The 19,810-nt window shown below is 45.2% G+C and overlaps 1 protein-coding gene across 1 annotated transcript in view; it reads left to right on the plus strand.

The window, feature by feature from the left end:
- Positions 1 to 19,810, plus strand: part of LOC144783441 (protein SSUH2 homolog) — a 180,287-nt gene that overhangs the window by 134,308 nt on the left and 26,169 nt on the right. Inside the window, exons 9-10 of the mRNA XM_078662416.1 lie at positions 5,383 to 5,472; positions 11,405 to 11,510. Coding sequence (XP_078518542.1) covers positions 5,383 to 5,472; positions 11,405 to 11,510 — 196 coding nt within the window. The remainder of the gene's footprint in view (positions 1 to 5,382; positions 5,473 to 11,404; positions 11,511 to 19,810) is intronic.

Below are 19,810 nucleotides of genomic sequence, written 5' to 3' on the forward strand. Positions count from 1 at the left end.
CCTCCGTTGTTCAAGCCAGCCTTGGTTTTGATCTTGCCCAGCCAGGCCTATCAAGTCCATCCAGTCTGTGGCCTCTTGCAGTGTATTGTAGTGTAGGAATGTACCCTGCCTTCATACTGCATTCAAAGCTGAGCCAGAAACATTAAGCTGTATTTAATGTTAAGGTCTGTAAGCTGTCTTTGGACCCCCAAGAAGTCGTTTCTAAGATCTTCCACTTTCCTGGTATAGTCAGGGTGAATATGAATGTCTCGGTCTTTAAACTTGGGAGGGCCATGTGCACAAACATATTGCAATATTATATCTCTGTCTCTAAAGTTAAATAGACGGGCAATTATTGCTCCAGGACGTGCTCCCGATCTCAGCAGGGGACCAAGGGAGCGGTGGGCCCTTTCTATGGTGAACATTTTAGAGAGTCTGATATTTGTGAAAGCCGACCCTATCCAATGTTCCAAAAAGAGATCAGCCGCCGAGCCCTCTGCTTTCTCTGAAAATCCCAGGAATCGCAGATTGTTTCTTCTCTACCTCCCTTCCGCATCTTCTGCTCTATCTTGCAGGCGGGTGGACTGTTCTTGGAGCTAGGTTACTGTTGTACGGAGCCTCTGGACTTCCTCTCACAGTGTACCTATTTCTCCTTCTGTATTTGTGACTCGATCCACCACTTTTTGCAGATCTAGGTGTAGGTGGTTAATATCCATCGCTATGGTGTCCTTTTTTGCCTCTAGCGCCACCCGGGAATCTCTGATGGCGTCCAGGATTTCCGCTTTATCTTGCAGGGGATCCACGGTACCGTGGCGCGGCATCTGCTCCAGTTCTTGTCTGTTATGCTCAGATGTTGTCGGGCCCAGCACTGCGTATTGCATTATCTTGTTGGCCTGTGCTCCTCTCGCCGGTTTCTCTTTGCCCATCTTCTGACCCTGCAGTGGCGGCCCCAGGCACGTCTTCTGTCACCCTGAACCTCTCTCTGGTACCAGGGTGGGGTCAGAAGGGGCCCGGCAGGGAGGTGTTATCGGACGTCTCTTCTTACCTCCCTGGTGCTTCTTACCCCTGCCAGCTATCTTCTACGGCTTTCCCAGAGGGGTCCTTCCTTCAAGCCTGGCCTTTGTGGGGCATGTTATGTTATGTTATGTTATGTAATTATCATTGGTGGTCCAGGTCTTTGGCCGTCCCCACCCGAGGTCATGCACCAGAGCTGGGCCTCTTCTCTCAGACCACGCGGCTGAGTCCGCGCTGATTTTGCTGGATTGCTCCCGCCCTGGGGCCACCACTACGATGCGGTTGAGGCCGCAGAAATCCTCCAGTGCCCCAAGATATAAGTGCGTGGCCGATGCGCCGCGCAGAGGCCTCAATGAGACCAGTCCCAGCCGGGGGGGCCCACTGCCCCGGGGTCCCGCTTCCTCTCCACAAGCGATGTGGCCACACTCATGATCCACTTCAAGCAGCTCTTATTGATGTTTTCGGTCCGTCGGTGCAAAGGGACCCACACCCCAGTACCTCCAGGCCTTGCGTGCTTGTTCAGGTCACCAGGCCGCAATCGATCCGGGTGGCCTCTGGCCATGTAGCGTCGTCTTCTGGGCGCCTCCAATTTCACGATGGGATGAGCGAGGGTGCTGTCTCCCACAGAACCCCCAGCCAGGGCCCAACTGCCGAATGCGGCCCCCTCTGGGCTCAGTTGTTCTCCGGGCGAAGATCAGACGCTGCCATTTTAAGGTCAGGCTTGTTTCTGGATTTTTCCAGATGGTATTTAACCTATCCTAGTCTCCGTCGGCCCCGGAGTCCTGGTCGTTCCAATCAGGGGATATTCAAACACTGTTTTGTTGGGTACTTTGGCGGTTCCACCAGGATTAGTGGAGGATACCGAGAGCAGGCGCAAAAATTATCCCGAAACTTTTATATGCTGATGACGCGGTTTTAATATCCAGAACCGCAAGAGGGATGCAATTGTTATTAAACTGTTTTATAGATTTTATGGATTCTTTGGATTTGGTTAAAAAAAAAAAATCACATGCAATGACTATGTGTTCTAGGAAGGTAGCTGAAGCAAAGTTTTACTGTAAGGGGATTGAGCTAACCAAGGTGTCTACTTTCCCATATCTTGGGGTGCTCTTTGATGATCAACCCTCATGGTGTGCACAACGCACGCTCAAAAAGAATGTTTTAGCTAGAGCAGCAGGGGCAATATTAGATTTCGCTAAAAGAATAGGTTCTAAGCCACTCCCTGCGATTTTAAAGATTTATAACGCTAAGTGTATCCCGATGACTACCTACGGTAGTGACATTTGGGGCTACAAGAACACAACAGAAATACAAGTGGCAGAAAATAACTTCATACGTAAACTACTTTCTGTCCCTGCATCTACCCACATTTTTAACGTACACGAGGAGTTGGGAGCTGGTTATATTTCAGACTTGATTGCAGTTGTCCCACATCTCCGCTGGATGAGAATTAGGGCTCAAACAACCCCAAACTTAAGCCAATTAATAATTCAGGATTGCTTAGTACTGGATAAGGCACTAAGCATCCCATGGCTTAAATATATTAAGGTTCAAACGGAGAAGTTAGGTTGCCCTGAATTGTTTACGTTCCCTACCCCTTTGACTAAGCCCACTGTTAGAGCAGTTAAGTTGAAGTTTTTAGATAGATGTCAATGCGTAAAGGAGGTTAAAAGGAACTAATTAAGCCCTCAGTGAGAAAGTATGTCACACTGAGCCTGGGGCAGCAGATGCAACCCTACTTGACCTACATAAACAAAGTTTATCCTCTCTTTGTTTTGACAAGATTCCTTTTAAATATGGTACCTTGGCTACTGACCTTTCCGAAAGGTTATTTTAAATCAAACTCACCAATTAGGTGCACATGTGACACCTTCTCAGAGCAAGATACTCTATATATTATGGTCTTTTGTTCTCATTATGATCACCTACGCAGAAAGTACATCCTTCCGCTGGTAAGGGATCAAACTTTGTTCAAGTAAGGCCAGTTTTGGTCTACTTGCAAATGTTAAGCTCACCAGTAATCTGCCTGGGGGTAGCTAGTTTTTTAATTGGTGCAATTAGATACAGGAATAGAATGAAGCAGAGTTACTCATTCTGAACAAGACTGATAGTATGTTATGTGGATCATCATCCAAAGTTACCTAATAGTCTTAATTGTGGTTGGTTTTTATTATCTTTTGTATGACGTTTTAATGGATTCTAAATATACAAAGATATGAATGTTAATAGATTTAAATGATGCTTATACAATGCCTTATGTCTGTAGATGTTTTATGTTGTACTTTTATGGCTTTACCTAGCCGAATAAAGTTGATTTGACTGACTTACTGTCTAGTGGAGGAGTATTCCATATGGGGCAGGAGCTCCACAGAAGCGCGTGTATGGTTTATGGAGTGAATATATGCCCACTGGTTAGCTATAGCATGATGTCAGGCCACGCCCCCAATCCTGGCCCTCCCATCCTGCCAGTGATGGGCCTATCCAAGTATACCTAAGCTCCCTATTCTGTGTGGTTGTCTAGGAGGAATACACAAAGCATACTGCTAACTATACCCATTCATGTGACCCAGAGACAGGCTGCAGGCACTAAATGTTTTAAAGACACTGCACCCTGCCCTCTGGGCTCTCTTAGGCCTAACCTAGGGGTGACTTAAATGTATTAAAAAGGAAGATTTGGGTCAAAAGGTATATTTTGCCAGGTTGAAATAGAAGTTTAAAACTGCAATGACAGGCTGCAATGACAGTCTTGAGACATGTTTGAAAGGGCTACTTTCACTACTAGCATTTCATTTACAGGCCCTGTGTACATGTGCGGGTTTACTAGGGACTTATAAGTAAATTAAATATGCCAATTGGGTATAAGCCAATGTTACCATGGCTTAAGGAGTGAACATATGCCCATTAGTTAGCAGTGGCAAAGTGCACAAAGTCTTTAGGCTAGCAAAAACAAGATCAGCAAAAAAGGAGGGGGAAGGCAAAATGCTTTGGGGGCGACCACCCTAGGGCTGATAGGTCTAACAAAGGTTAAGGGAAGTGGCTATGGTAAGATGTAGGTAAAGGGTGGAAAGGGATTAGGCCTAGGCCTAGATTATGAGATCAAGATTGGTGTTAGGGTGAAGGTATGTTGTCGTCAAACTGTTAAGGGGGTACATTTAATCTTTTTTGCGCTGTTTTTTGGGATTTCAAGTTGATGTAAATCATTTACATTTCATTTTGTACCTGTATTTTTGAAGGGACTTAATTATATGCATCCCCTCAACAAAGGTACTCATCTCATATAACAGCAGTGGCTTCTTTTCTACGCCTTTCTCTAGTCCTTCAAAGCAGGGACCAGAATATCAAAGAAGCCACTGCTGTCATCTGAGATGAGTATCTGTATAGGTGGGTTGTACATAACGTAAGTCCCTTCAAAAATTGCCTGAGGGTGGCAGCATCCCGAGGGATCTCATCTTCAAAGGTGTCTCCCTCTGTAGTTCTCTAACCTCTAGCTAGACCCACTGGCTGCCAACTCGAAGGCAATTCTCCAAAGGCTACTCAAAGTAGGATCACTACTTAGACCAACCAGGACTCATCTTTCCTTATCCAAAATCAGTATCTTCACCTTGGAAAACATATAGCTAAATCTCTCTCCTCCCAAGGACTCACAGAAATTAGCACTATCACTGAGGGGCATTTTGACCAACTCTCAGCCAAATGAAAAATGATGCCTGACAGCTGCTGGGCCTGAGGGTTGCATGAGCAGTTATGCTTTATCAGATGTTCCACGGCCATTACGCTCACTGTTGGGTCTTGCCCAGACCCTTGCTTCATCCACCATTTCCATTTTTGTGATGCTTGAAAAAATTGTCCATTCCCTTTGGCCTCCTTTTACAATGATTTGTCTGAATATTAGTGTGGCTAATCTTGAGATTCTAGGTCTGCTGCAGTGACCTTTCCCTTGAAGATACCTTGCCACTTCTGACCTACCTAATTTACTACCCACATGATTATGTGCTGCTTTAGGTGAGTAGCCTGCAATTCAGCCATATACTGACACAGCTCCACTGGGAAACAACCAATGGTTTCCCCACCTAAAGCCGAATGAACAGCCACTCAACAGTCGTCACCTTGGCACAAAATAAGAGGTGTATTTATAAAGTGCATGTTCACGCAGAGGTGATCCCGCACTACTATATTGTGACTGGCACCTTTAGCCCTCATAATCAGTCAGAAGCTGGAACTGTGGGATACTGCACTGCAGTATATATATCATGCCACAGAATATCAATCCACACAAAAAAGAGTTCAGGTAGACGACGAAAGATGAAAAGTTTGCCAATGTATTTGTCTTGTTGTACTTGTGCCAATGGCTACCTTTGTTAATCTATGACACGTTTTACTCTTTTCCAGTTGTACTGCCTGCACTGGGGGTAGAATAACATGCGACACGTGTTTTGGAAGAAACAAACTGCACTTTTTCACTGAAATGGAAGTGATATGGTAGGTACATATCAGAGGGGTAGAACTTGTCTAGACAAGTGGTCTTTGTTGATCCTTGGTAACTGAAGTCATGAAGCATTCAAGGACTATGGTGGACAGGTTTGTCTTGGGCATCTGACCATGCAGCACTCTATTATGATGACAGGGCCTTTGTGCACCTACCAATCAATAGATCCTGAGGTGTGTAAAGAATTTTGTAAAAGGCCGCCATTAACAGAACTATCTTCAGTCCTTTGCAGCACTTGAGAAATCCCAGACTTTTGAGAGGGTAGGTATGGTGAGGTTGCTTCACAATGATTAAACCTCAACATCGGAGTGGTCTGTCTCCACATTTGTTAGGTCTGGGTGTATGGAGACTTAATATGAGTTAGATGGCAGACCAGAACATCTGGATGTCTGATTAGGCTTACAATCCTTCAAAATATATATATAATGGTGTACCTCTTGTTTTATTCTGGTGTTCTTTCCTACTGCTGTGTCCCTCAGTATCTGTCCTTCTGAAGCATAACACTCATATAGAATGGAACTGGTACTGCAAAAGATTCTTGGATTAAGGCCCACTTATGTATAAAGTCAACACCCTGAGTCTCCCAGTTGGCAGGAATCTAGTTTAATATGATGCTGGGCTGAAAGGAGTAAGCAAATGATGCACATATCCCCAAATCTCGTGAGGATGGATGCAAATGTGAAGACAAGAAAAGGTACATACTTCAATTACACCCTTCACTTTCAGAAATGTGTTCTGGCACATATGCATTTTGCAGAAAGATGGCTAACCTCTTGATCCAAATATATAATGGTGCCTATGTTTAGTCCCTGTCACTCGTATTTCACCCTCACAGTGTCCACGAAATATATGTGATCTGTTACATGTGAGGTGAGCTGGTGCTGCAAAGAGACACCATATGACACCATATGTAGAGGTTGTTCAGAAAGATACATGGACTCTAAGAAAAGTACCAAATCCCACTCCAGACAATATCAGCAGGAGTACCACCAGGGATTCTGACCACAGTGTCATGCACACCACAACAAAATTAGAAGCAATGATACAGGCATCCCTCATATTTTGCATAGTCATAGGTGAGCAGTAAGTCACAATTGTAGCCATGGCATCAAAGCCTAAAATGGGACAAACAATATCTGTGTGTTGGATAGCAAGGGGACAGTTAAGGTAAGAACAGGTTCCCACCAAATCAAGTCCACTCCAAATAACAGAAGTAGTCATTGGCAAGACTAATAATGAACTTATTTTTTTAGACCGTTAGCAATGATAAACTAAACGTAAAACATATAAAATGAGTGGAGGCTGGTGACTTGACCTAATCTGAATCTCCCATAAGAGCACACTCCATTTAAAGTTAACCCATCACTAGCCTTACCCACTCAAGGAGCTATCGAGAATGACTGATGATGTGGTATTTGAACACACTTTAACAACTAAGAGTCAGCTGCCTTGATTTTGGGAAATTGTCTGAGGGCCTTATAATGAGTTTGGTGGTGTGGTTGCAGGACCGCCCGATCCAGCACCGCCAAACCCATGTCTGAACCGCCCACCAGATTAGGAGTTTTCTCCTGTCTGGTGGGCTGTTGTCGGTGTTCCCATGGCGGTGCCTATTTATTAGGCACCGCCATTGTGAAGATCAAGTAGAAAAACAACACACCTGCCTATGCTGAGCAGTTTTTTTTCTAAACAATAATTAGAAAAGTGTGCATGAGAAATAAGCATGAACACTTGCTTTAGAAATTGCAACATTTGTTTTAATCCTTTTCAGACTATTTTGTTTTTTAGTCTTTCTTTGTTTTTTAAGCATGAGAATACAACAATAGTAACAAGAAATACTATACATTTACATACAAACAGGGCAACAATAAGAAAACTTCGGTATGTACATCAGTCATTCAAACTCACATTCAACACATTCTTGGCCATCCAGTCATACAAAAACAATCACACTGGTCCCATCGTCATAACACAGTTGTGAAAAATGCAAGAAAAAATAGCATTTGCTAATTATAAACGTTAGTCACAATTTTTTAGTTCTTTCCAAAAGAATGATCTTTTTTCAATCCTATGACATATCCTTGTGAATAATAATGACACGGGACCGGGTCAGGTCGACGCGTTTCGAACCCTATCGTTCCTAGGGTTCTCCTCAGGACCACAGTGTTACTAAAAAAGAAGAGGAAAGCTATAATCACTACATCGAAACCTGGGAGATCAACGTCTCAACCAAAGCCCCGCTAAACTCAGCCTACCTGAAAAAAGTGGGTCTACGCTCCTCAAGTCGTATGGTGAAGCCAATGTGCGTATTCCCAGCAAAGGAGAGGGCGAAGAAGTGCTGTGAAAGAGAACACGTAACCTCAATCATACAAGCTCTCAGATATATCTTTGTGTCTGGGCTAATAAAGTTGAATCAATAGGCCGGGTTCGCGCACTTACCGAAAGAGCAGCGCGTGTCTGCTGAACAATTGTTTGCCAGATGGATTGAGCTCGGTCCGCGTAGCATGTGGATCCGGCGTCCCTGAAAGGGGGAAGTGAAGGCTATGCGTGAGGGATCGAAATTCAAAATTCGGGAGCAAGGCGCCAGTGTGGCGGCTTCGAACCCGCGCTTACACGCGCCTTGGTCAGCTTACCTAGAAAAAGTATTCCAACACTCCAAACGGTACTTCGGAAGTGATCGCTCCTCACCCTGCAGTCACTCGCAGGTTACTGAGGCCTCCCTGCAGTGTAACTCAAGAGAAAGCTCGCGCCCCAAGGGCTGTAGGGAGTTGTAGTCTCATGTAAGGTGTTCTGGGAGATGAAGTCCTGTGGATGTTAACCTGTCTACGTTTTGTAGATTTCAGAGATTTCGTTCAGTCCATTGACCGCTGTGTCATACTTCATGATCAGTAAGGCCTCTCTCTGATTTAATCTTACTTCCAAGTCCCCTCCTCTGGGGTCTTTTTCGATTTTGGACAGGACAGTCCATTTGAGACTGTTTTTTTCATGTTTGTGAAGATCAAAACAGTACCTGCATGGCATGGACTGCTGTAGTCCATGCCGTGCAGGTACTGATGTGCATGCACACAGATGGACACATTTCATGCCCCCCTGTGTGCATCTACATGGCGTGATGTATGTAGTGCCCCCTTTGTTTCCTTACCACCACACTTTTCATGGTGGTCTCACCGCCATGAAAAGTGTGGCGGTGAGGAAACTCATAATATGCTTGGCGGCGCTGCAGCAGCCCCTCCAAGCATATTGCAGCCTTAGGACTGCCGCGCAACTGCCAGGGAATGGCCGTTCCTTGGTGGTTGCGGGGGTCCCAGGGTGGCCCAACCACCCTAGTCATAATATGGCGGTCAGGAGACCGCCACCATCAGTCTGGCGGTCCATGGACAGCCAGACTCATATTAAGGCCCATAATCTTTTTAAATTATAGTGTCCTATTGAGTGGAAAACAAACTTCACAAGACACAGGGGGCCAGATGTACGACCTAATTTTGCGATTGCAAAGGAGATTTCAGCCCCTTTGCGACCACGAAAAATGTCAGGCCAATGTACTAACCCTATTTTGCGAATCGCTAATTAATTAGTGACTCGCTATTAGGAAGGGGTGTGCCAAGGGTGTCCCTTCCTAATAGCGACTCCAACACCCATGTAAGAATGTTTTTTGACTCAATCAATCAATCAGGGGTTTTTAAGCATGCTACTCACCCGTGAGGGTCCCAAGGTACTGGAGGGAGGGTGGTGGACGTGCAGCTACAGATCAGTCAAAGAGCCAGGTCTTGAGGCTCTTCCTGATGGTGTGCAGAGTGGGGGTGTGTCTGATGTTGACTGAGAGTTTGTTCCAGGCCTTAGCTGCGACGTAGGAGATGGCTCTTCCACCTGCTCTGGTCCTGTGGATGCGCGGAGTCTCAGCCAGGGCGAGGTCTGCGGAGCGGAGGTTCCTTTTGGGTACGTGGGAGGAGACTCTTGTTGAGGTATTTGGGTCCGATGTTGTGGAGGGATTTATAGGCGTGGGTTACTCTCTTAGCAATGAGGAGCCAGTGGAGGTCTTGCAGGTGCTGGGACATGTGCTCATGTTGTGTGGTTCCGAGGATGAGTCTGGCTGTAGTGTTCTAGATCGTTTGGAGTTTGTGTAGCAGGGACTTGTTGATTCCGGCATAAAGGGCGTTCCGGTAGTCCGCTGGTTATGAGTGCCTGGGTGACGGTCTTTCTGCATTCGGGGGGTATTCACTTGAAGGTGTTGCGGAGGATGCAGAGAGAGTTGAAGCAGGTGGTGGTGACGATGTTGATCAGGCAGGTCATGGTGAGGGAGGAGTCTAGAATGATGCCGATATTTCGGGCGTGGTCTGTCGGAGTGGGTGGGTTTCCAAGGGCGGAGGGCCACCAGGCATTGTCCCAGGCAGTGGAGTAGGGTCCAAGGACGAGGACCTCCATCTTTTCCGAGTTGAGCTTCAGGCAACTGTTGCTCATCAAGGCTGCGACGTCTTTCATTCCTTCCTGGACTGCAATTGCGGTCGCAAAACACTCGCAGTTTACCACCCTTCTCAAAAGGGTGGTAAAGCACTCGCAAACGGGAAGGGGTCCACAAGGGACCACTTCCCCTTTCTGAATGCATGCACAAATATTTTTTAAGGGCAGGCAGTGGTCCCAGGGACCATTGCCTACCTTGAAAATGAAACTGAAAAGTTTCATATTTCTTTTTTAAATGCATCCCGTTTTCCTTTAACCGCATCGATGCTCGCAGATTTACAACCATGCGCTGGGATTTTCAAAAACCCATTATTCATGATGAGCTGGGCTCGTCATGAGCGTGTGAGCAGGCTACTGCATGACGAGCCCAGCTCGTCATGAGCGTGGAAGGGGTTAAGGAAAATTAGATGCATTAAAAAAACTGCTTTATTTAAAAGCAGTCCCACACATGGAGCTCTGCAGAACCCAGCAGGCCACTATCCTTGGGAGTGCCAGCTATTCTCATTGGTCTCAAATTGCGACAGCCTTAATATGAATGTGGCATGCAATTTGCCATCCCATTGGGAAACGCAAACAGTGTCTCAGACACTGTTGTACATTGGATTTTGCGACTCACAAATTGCGACTCGCTATTTGTCACAATTTGGGACTCGCAAACTCCAATGGTCGTACATCTGGCCCAGGTTTCCTTCCTAGTTGTTGAATGGGCTTGAAAGTCAGTGGCAGTGTTTTGTTTTCTTGTTGCACCTTCCGAGCCAACAGAAATGCTGAAGAATGTGTAAGAACTATGCTGGCATGGGAGCACAGCTGTGCATCTTTTAAAGGTAATTTACAGTACATCAGTTCGACAAGAAAAAAACAATGATAATCTGCTGCAGTGGAGCACTGATGCCACAGCTACCGAAAGAGGTTGGGACTCTACTGCATTTTCTCTTCCACTGGTTGCAGGGCAATGCAGAAGGCTCTTGCTTTTATTTGCATATTTAACCTTCATATTGACCATGGCCTACAAGTGAGATGTTAGTGTTAACAGCACTGTGTCAGAGGCAGGTACTATTTCTTTATACCATTTGGTGCTATGTGGGTATAACGAAGCATAGTGTATCAATCACTCTACAATGAGCTTCAGCTTAGGAGACCTGAATTGTTTTAAAATTCCAATGATAATTATTTAATTGCACTTACAAATAGCACAGAATTTTTATCCTGAACCTAGTGCTTCCACTTTGTGTGACCGGAAACTATTATCTTTCATGTCTGTCCCTATCTCCTCACTGATGTCATGCAGTTGTTGTTGCTCCTGGTGATTTGTACTGGTGTTCTGTGAGGTGACAATGATTTGAGTTTATGTGTGGTATCATTTATTGCTACTTATTTCTCAGGTTTCCTTCCTATTTTCATTATGTTCCTTGGCATTTGTCATAGCCTAAAAGTGGGCACAGAGTAAACATTTGTTTTTTAATCCAACAGGAAAAATATTGACTCGCCTTTTGTGACCGACCAGGATTCTGGATTGCCCATGGATCGCTATAAGAAAGTCACTGGAAAGAAGATCTTTGTTGATGAACAACCTATGGTAACTCTTACAATGCTGTGTTAGGTGATACGTTATGTATTTTTTGGAGAAGGCCTTCTAACAGCCAATGGTTACATCACATTTGGTGGAATGGTTTAAAGCAAGGATATGGTAGAAATTAGATGTGATGAAGTTTGCCGTAGCCACTGACCGCTAATTGCAATGGTCAATCTTTCTCATGACTCAGGTGCTCCAAGTGTTTAGATGAACTGAAAGGGAGCAGTGGGAAGTGGGAACCTAGTGCTTGTTGAGTTTATAGTGCAAATAATTCAATATCAGGCTGGTATTGAATAGCAGGCCGAGCTTTAAGGCAGAGAGGGATGGTGTCACAGATGCAAGCAGAAAGGAGATGAGGATGGCTAATGAATCATGAGCAGCTGTATCAGAAATGTAGACAATTTCGGTTTAACAAACTATTCTCTCTGGCTGGTCAGTATTTGAGCTGTCAAATTGAGAAATACTGATTAAAACAAATGTATTGATTTTTAACCCAACCATTCCCCATTTCGAACATGCCTGACGGGATTTAAAATGCTGTTGTCCCAGAGCTAGAAGCATACTGGCTTCTAGCTCTGGGACAACAGCAGTCACCTACTGTGCAAGCCAGCAAGTTTTAATGATGACTTTACACATGACGTTATTGGGCATTTTACTTGTATTTCCTTTACTCGCCAGATCACTGAAACATTTTTGTACTGAAATGTCCCAAGTCTTTATTACTTAAAAAAAAAGAATCCAGGTACTATGGAAAGAGGTGGGCGGTACTCATGGAGTTTCACTCCGCAGAATTCTATGGAGTTATATATAAACTCTGAGAGGTTCCGGGAGTGGGCGGAAATCGGTACGCTGTTCTGCACTCACTGATTTTGTTCACCGGAAGCTTGTTCCACGTTTTATTATCAGCGCTAACGGCATGATGCGTCGCGCCACAGGGCACTGCTCCTTTACTGCTGCTCGCGTAGATTTTCCACACAAGCGACAGCTTTCTCACCACGAATAGTCGTGACCTGGCTCTTCAACTGAACTGGCTTTCGACTTAACTGCAGAACCCACTCCCAGCACCTTGAGACACTAACGGGTGATTAGCCGTGAGATGTAGGATCCCTGATTGATTGATTAACCTGCCTCATCCCCCCACGTTGACAAAATGTTGCCGGGCGCCATTCTAGCACCCAGAAGTCGCGCTAGGGGATGCCAATCCTCGCTCACCAAATTAATGTTGGCAAGTCGAATGCTAGAAAAACACCACCATGAAAACACCACCATGTGGCAGTTGTCAGAACTCCACATTACAAAAGTAACACGGAGTGGGAAAAACTCCACAGGTGGAGCAGAAATTATCACCCACCACTAATTATGTATACATTTTATAGGCCAGATGTACCCTGGTGTAAGTTTTCACACAGACAGCTGTCAAAAATGAATTTTAGATACATTGATAAGGCCCATATTCCCAGAGAGTTGATGCAATGCAGGGCAGCAAAGTTGCTGCATTGTGGTATGTGACCTAGAGATGGCAGAACTGAGCCATATCTACAAAGAAGTGCTGCAGTTCTCCTCTCTCCCTATGCTGGAGCACTTTCAACAGCCTTGCGCCATAGTGCAAGGGTTTCTGCGATGTGATCAGCATCGTTTTTGTGCTTCTTGCTGAAAAACTATGGGGCTTATTTGCAAGCCCTTTGTGCCCCCGGTATGTCATGTTGCATGATGCACTGGAGGCGCAACCTGCTGTCTGATATTTGCAAGAACACATAAAGCCACCCTGTGTGACTTTACGTGTGCTTGTACATATCGCCCCTTCTCATGCAACACTTTGAGTGTAAGGGGCATGACATGGGTGTTGCTATGGGTGTTACAACGCAACACCCATGTTTTCTGATGCATTTCCAGATTTACGAGAAATCGGAACCCTGGAAATGCATCAGAATGCTATGCCACCCCTAGGGTGGCGCAGCGAGGCACTACGAGGAGAAATGTTTACATTTCTCCACGTTTTTTTCCTATTTCAATGCGTGCTGCATTCTACAACACGCATGGAAAGAGGAAATCAACTCAATTGATTGTTTATGTTCAGGAAGGTGTCCCTTCCTGCAAAGAAACACTCTCACCACGACGTAGGCATCCTTGCACAATAGTGAAAGGCTGCCTGCACCAGCACATGGCAGCTCATTGTGTACTAGCGCAGGGATTCAACATATTGTTGAAAATACTTCGCATCCCTGTGCTTTGAAAGTGACTCAGTGTGGCACAGCCAAATTGCTTGCGGCACACACTAAGTCACTTTCTTGTAAACATGGCAATTTGTTTTAAGGCATGTTAGACCTGGCTTTAACAGGAGGTTTATCCCCAGAATATATTGCTTTGTGGCCGTCTGTTTCTGACCTGTTTTTGTTGGTTTTGTGACTCAGGACACTTTACCACTGCTGATCAGTGCCAAAGTGCATATGCTACAATTGGGTAGGCGTGCGCGGAATAATGAAGTCCAAAGAGTTTCAAGGTAGTTTTACTTAAGTTCCTTTATTTCATGTTCAATATCAAAACAGAACTTCATCAGGGCTTAGTAGTATTGCTGCAAAGTTCTGTATGGAGCCTAAAGATATATGAGTCGCCGTTCTTGTAAACATTTCTGCTTGTGTCCACCAACCCTGGCAGTCTAAAAAATGTTTTTAAATCACGACTTGGGACTCTAACTTAATTATGTTCGGGACGACTAACGTATTTTACAAGTGAGAAGATTCATATATCTTTAGGCTCCATACAGAACCTTGCAGCAATACTATTAAGCCCTGATGAAGTTCTCCGAGGGAGAACGAAACGCGTTGGCTGGATTTTAAAGCTCTGTTTTGATATTAAACATGATATAAAACTACCTTGCTACTCTTTGGACTTCATTATTCCGCGCACGCCTACCCAATTGTAACTTGGAGGATCTCGAGCACCGTGGCACCAATAGACGGTTGATGCCAGGGCTTGTTGCGTTGGATCATTAGATATCAGAACTGGCATGAGGTGCAGAATTGTATAGTCAACCGTCTTTTCTCTCTATGAATACAAAGTGCATATGCTCTCCATGTAAATTGTATGTATGGATTGGTGTTTGCATAATTGGCTGATTTGATTTACTAGTCAGTCCCTAGTACAGTGCACTGTGTGTGCCCCGGGCATGTAAATCAAATTCTGCTAGTGGGCCTGCAGCACTGATTGTGTTACCCACATAAGCAGGCTCTAAATGTAACCCAGGCCTGCCGTTGCAGAGCCGGTTTGCAGTCTGGTACTGCCATGTCGACTTGGCAAGTGCACATACTTGCCAGTCCCTAACCTACCCTTTTCTTATATGTTTGTCACTTCTAAGGTCGGCCCAAGGTACCCCTGTGGGCAGGGCGCAGTGTATGTGAAAGGTAGGACATGCCCTGGTGTTTGTGGCATGTCCTGATAGCGTAATACTGGCAATTTTGTTTTTCACTCCTGCAAGGCTAGCTGTTCCCATAGGATAGAATGGGGAGTTTTCTTATAACATCTTATAAGCCTAACTACCCCTGGGAACAAGGTAGGGAAATAAAGTTTAGTATGGCTGAACTCAGAATGTTAAAATGCATCTTTTAGTTAGGGTGCTTTTTAGATTCTGTGTTTGAAAATACCACTTTTATAAAGTAGGTATTTTCTTGCTTAGCCATCCAGTGTGCCTCTGATAGGATGTGTATTGAATGCCTGGCTTTGGAGTGACAGGGGCTGGGGATGTGCAGTGGCTCCAGAGAGTCTGAATGACTCAGCTCTGGGATGAATATGCCTGGTCTGCATTTGGACTGTTGGGAGGAGTAGCACCTGCACCTAAATAGGGATGTGCCTGCATTCCACAATGATGGTTCCACCCCCCTGTGGTGCGTCTGGAGTCAGGGCTCACACTGACAATGGAGGTTGTTGTGCACTTGCAAAGTGCCCCTCAGAAATAGTTTGGACTGGGCTCAGAGCCCTGGGCCAGGAGAGAACAAAGAGATTTACTGTATAAAAAGAGGTGCCCAGACCCTAGACTTTGAGATCACTGCAGAACTTAGGAACCTGCGAGGAAGAAGAACCGGGAAAGCTAGAGGAGGAGTACTGTCCCTGTGATGTGTGCTGTTGTGGTTGGCCTGCAGTGGTTGCTTCTTGGGCAGAAAAAAAACTGGCCTGTGCTTTCATCATCCTGCTGTTAGAGTTTTCACCATGGGCTAGTAGAGCTTTCCTCCTGTTGGAATTCTCAGGGTTAGAAAAGACTTCAAAGGTGACAAGGAGAACCTTTGCCAAGGAGAAGAGCCGGAGAAGGAATACTGCCCCTGTGCTGCTTGCTGTCTGGGGTTGGCCTGCAGTGGCTACTTTCTACCAAGGAAAGGGAAAAGGACTTTGCTGTTTGCTGTGTCCCCTGCTTGAGGCTGATCTCCAAGGGCTTGAAGTAGAGCTTGCCTCCTGTTCTTAAGTCTCATGGACACAACAACTTCTCCCCCAGCCCCCCTGAACTTCCTTGCTGGGAGTTCTGACCTCCCAAGATGTGCCTGTAGCTGTTGAGGGCCTCTGAAGGTTGTTCTGGCTATTGGGAGCTGGAAAGCAATGCAACAACAAGAAGCAAGACGCATCCGCACCTGTTTCCGATGCATCACCGAAAAAAATCGTCACAGCGCCTGCCCGCAGTTTGAGAAATCGCTGCACGCCGCAGCGAGTGCACCATTATCCAAAGTCCGAGCTCACCGCTCCAATTCTGACGGAAGCCCTGCTGTACGGCTGCAAGAACCCATACATCGCCCTGGATCGACGCATCGCATCGAGGCACCAGGTCTGTTGCATCGTTGTGGGACGCAGTAAGAAACCGACGCATCACCTCCCCAAGCAGTAAGAAACCGATGCATCACCTCCTCTCAGGTAAGTAACCGACGCATCACCTACCAGGCGTAGCAGTCAAGAACCCACACATCACCACCCCTGGAGCAAGGAACCCACGCATCACCGTCCCTGAATGTAAGGAACCGATGCATCACCTTCCCTGGGGCCCTTTTTGTTTGTGTGCACGACTCATCCAAGGTACTTTGTTTGAAAAGTATTGCCTCTGCAATTTGCTTATTTTTATTACTTTATTGTGGATTTTTGTCTTCTAGTCTTGTTTGGTTTAGATAAAGATTACTTATCTGGTGTGGTGTCCATTTGTAGTGTTTTCACTGTATTACTGTATGTGTTCACAAATGCTTTACACACTGCCTTTGAGATAAGCCTGTTTGCTTGAGCCAAGCTACCAAGGGGGTGGGCAGGGGTTATTTTAGAAGTGTATCCCCCTTGCCCTGACCAGGAAGAAGGGTCCCTTCTTGATCAAAGGTACCTACCTCAGCCAACTAGGGACCCCCATTTCTAACAAGGCAATGTTCTCCTTCCATATGTCCTAAAGGATACAGCACACATGCAAAGAGAAGAAAAACAAGGAGAAACTAAAATATTTCTTTTTGTTACATGAGCATCAAAGTGACGCAGGATTTGGGCGCAAATTGCCTAAAAATGTTTGCAGATATGGATTTTCATCAAATTCTATGGGTGGATGCAAAGTAACACAAGGCAGTGCACTTCCCTGGCTCGCTTTACTTTTAGTTACAAACCAACGCAAATCTCTATTTGCTTTGATTTGTAAATATCATCCTGGATTTTGCACCAGGTCTGTACTAAAAAAAAACATGCAAACACAGCGGAAATCCTTTTTAAATCTGAGCCTACATTTTCACAAACGTCACGCTTATTAAACATGGAATAAAAATCCCTATTTTGCCGACCCCTTCTTTCATCTTTGTAATCATGGACTCAAAAGTTCCAGCATGCAAAATGCTTCGTCTGAAACACAAAGATAGGCTAAATGTGTCACACATGATACGACCCCTCTTAGTACGCATATGCACATCATCTACTTCACATCAAAGAACAAGACACTCGTCTATTACTGGCAAATATCTGTACCCTGATTGCGGCCAATAAAATCAAGTTTAAAATTGCAATGTGTTTTTAATTTTGGCATTGCAAGAACTTGCATGGAATCCTTAAAACTCAAAAGTAGTTTGTGTCTTTTTTTAAATTTGAATTTACAAACTAGCATCAGGAGAAGACCATGCTATGGAATACCTCTTATGTTGGATGGTTTGCCCACATTTTATTTACATCACATAACATTAAAATTCTTTGGCAGTTTTCAAAATGAACTTCCGAAAAATTGAATTTGAAATCTAATAAACCCCTTCCCCTCTTTATTTTATTGTCTCTTACTAATAGGTTTTATATTTTATGTTTGTCATAATTGTAAATATACGTAGATGCTTACTTCTCTGATTCGCACATTAAAATAAACGTTCAAGCTATCCTTCTATTTTATGTTCCTCAACCCCTTATCATATGCGTTGGAAGTAGGGGTGCAGGAGATGTTGCAGCTCCCTCAAAAACATTTCATGCTGTAGTTCAGAAGGTGGATAGTTATACACAGGCATTTAAATGACATAGAACTAAGAGCTACTACACTAAGTAATAAACATATATGTGGGACAATGTGCTCCAAAATGAGGCAGCAGCTACATATGGCACTGTTTCCACTCTCCTGCCAAATGGACGTGGACTTTTAGCTATGCTTTTTTTTTATTTATTTTTTAATTGAATTTAACAAAAAAGAACATAACAGTTCACAAGGCATAGAACAGTAAGGCGATCATGAGTCCATGCGGGCGCAGCTCTGAACAGTACAGTACATGCAAATAAGCAAAATCGATAGCGAGGAGGGGGGGCAGCGAGGAGACAATGCAATATATACAATAGGTGCAAATTATTTGGAATGTCATTTAGGGGGACGAGGGAATATCAAGGGTAAGATCCTTTGGGGGAATACATACATTTCCACGATAAGCATTCCACTGTGACCAAATTCTGTTCCATTTTTTGGGTCTGCCCCGTGACAGGTACACGGTCTTTTCCCTAAACATGCACTAGTCCATGTTCTCCTTCCATGCCAATACAGTGGGTGATCCATGGGAGCCACATAGCTGTGCAATATCCCTCTTTGCAATCATGTTGCCAAGGGTAGCCCAGCTGGTCTGTGCAATATTATAATCATTGGGTTCCCACACATTCAAGAGACAGCGCCGGGCCTCGGGCAGAAGCGAAACCCCCGTGACCCTCTCCATAATTGCATGCACTCGGGACCAAAACTCACCCACCTCGGGACATTCCCATAGAATGTGAAGAAAGGTGCCAGTCATGCCGCAGCCGCGCTTATATAGCCCATCCAAAGAATAACCCATTCGAACCAGACTCCGACCAGTGACATACACACGAGGAAGGATCTTAAGTTGGACGAACCGAAGGCGGGCAGGTATGGCAACCTCTTTAGGCGAGGACAGTGCAGATTGCCAGTCTTCGTCATCCAATTCCAATCCATCGTCAGTCCATAAAGCTCTGAGGCGCACAAGCAGATCAGCTCTATTATTGATCAGCTTTTTGTAGATCAATGAAATTGTACTATCAGGTACGTAGCCATCCAGAATACGGTCCTCGAGAGGCGAGGATTCAGGAATATCAGTCCCCACAGCAAAGACTGACAGCAGGGCATGACGTACCTGAGCATATCTAAAAAGTTCCCTGTCTCCAAGCTCGTATTACGTCTTAAGCACCTCAAAGGTCTTAACATTTCCTTTAGACCAGAGGTCGTCCACCTTGCTTAGGCCAATCATATCCCATTTGTCAAAGCCTTTCGTCCTCTACAAGTTGCCCAAACCCTCAGAATCGTACAATGGTGTTGCGCGGGTCAGTCTATCACACCATCCCAAGGCCGCATTTGCATCATACCACACTCGTACAGCGATTTTAGTGGGCCCGGCCAATGTTCTATAAAGCCCCTTCGAATATAGCGCCCTATTGAAATTCGCACCTGGCAAAAGATGTTTGTCCATTTCAAAGGCTGGGGTAGGACCGGAAGCGTAAGTCGCGTGGTTGATCGCACTCGATTGAGAAGCCCAATAGTAGCGCCTGATATCTGGGAGGGAAATGCCTCCATCATACCACGGAAGCGTAAGTTTAGACAGAGCAATGCGCGCACATCCATCCCAAATCAGCCGCCTCTGCAGGCTCTCCACTTCACGAAAGTAACCCGAAGGAATGGGGTCAAAAGAGATCTGGAGTGCATATAAAAATCTGGGCAGCGACATCATTTTAAAAAGAGCCGCACGGCCCAGTGGCGACAGAGGCAACTGACGCCATCGTGCAACGTCAAGCTTAAGCCGTTGGAGAGAGGGCAGCAAATTGCGTTTATAGCG

Source organism: Lissotriton helveticus, chromosome 9 (assembly GCF_964261635.1).
Source record: "Lissotriton helveticus chromosome 9, aLisHel1.1, whole genome shotgun sequence".
In the NCBI taxonomy this organism is placed as follows: Eukaryota; Metazoa; Chordata; class Amphibia; order Caudata; family Salamandridae; genus Lissotriton; species Lissotriton helveticus.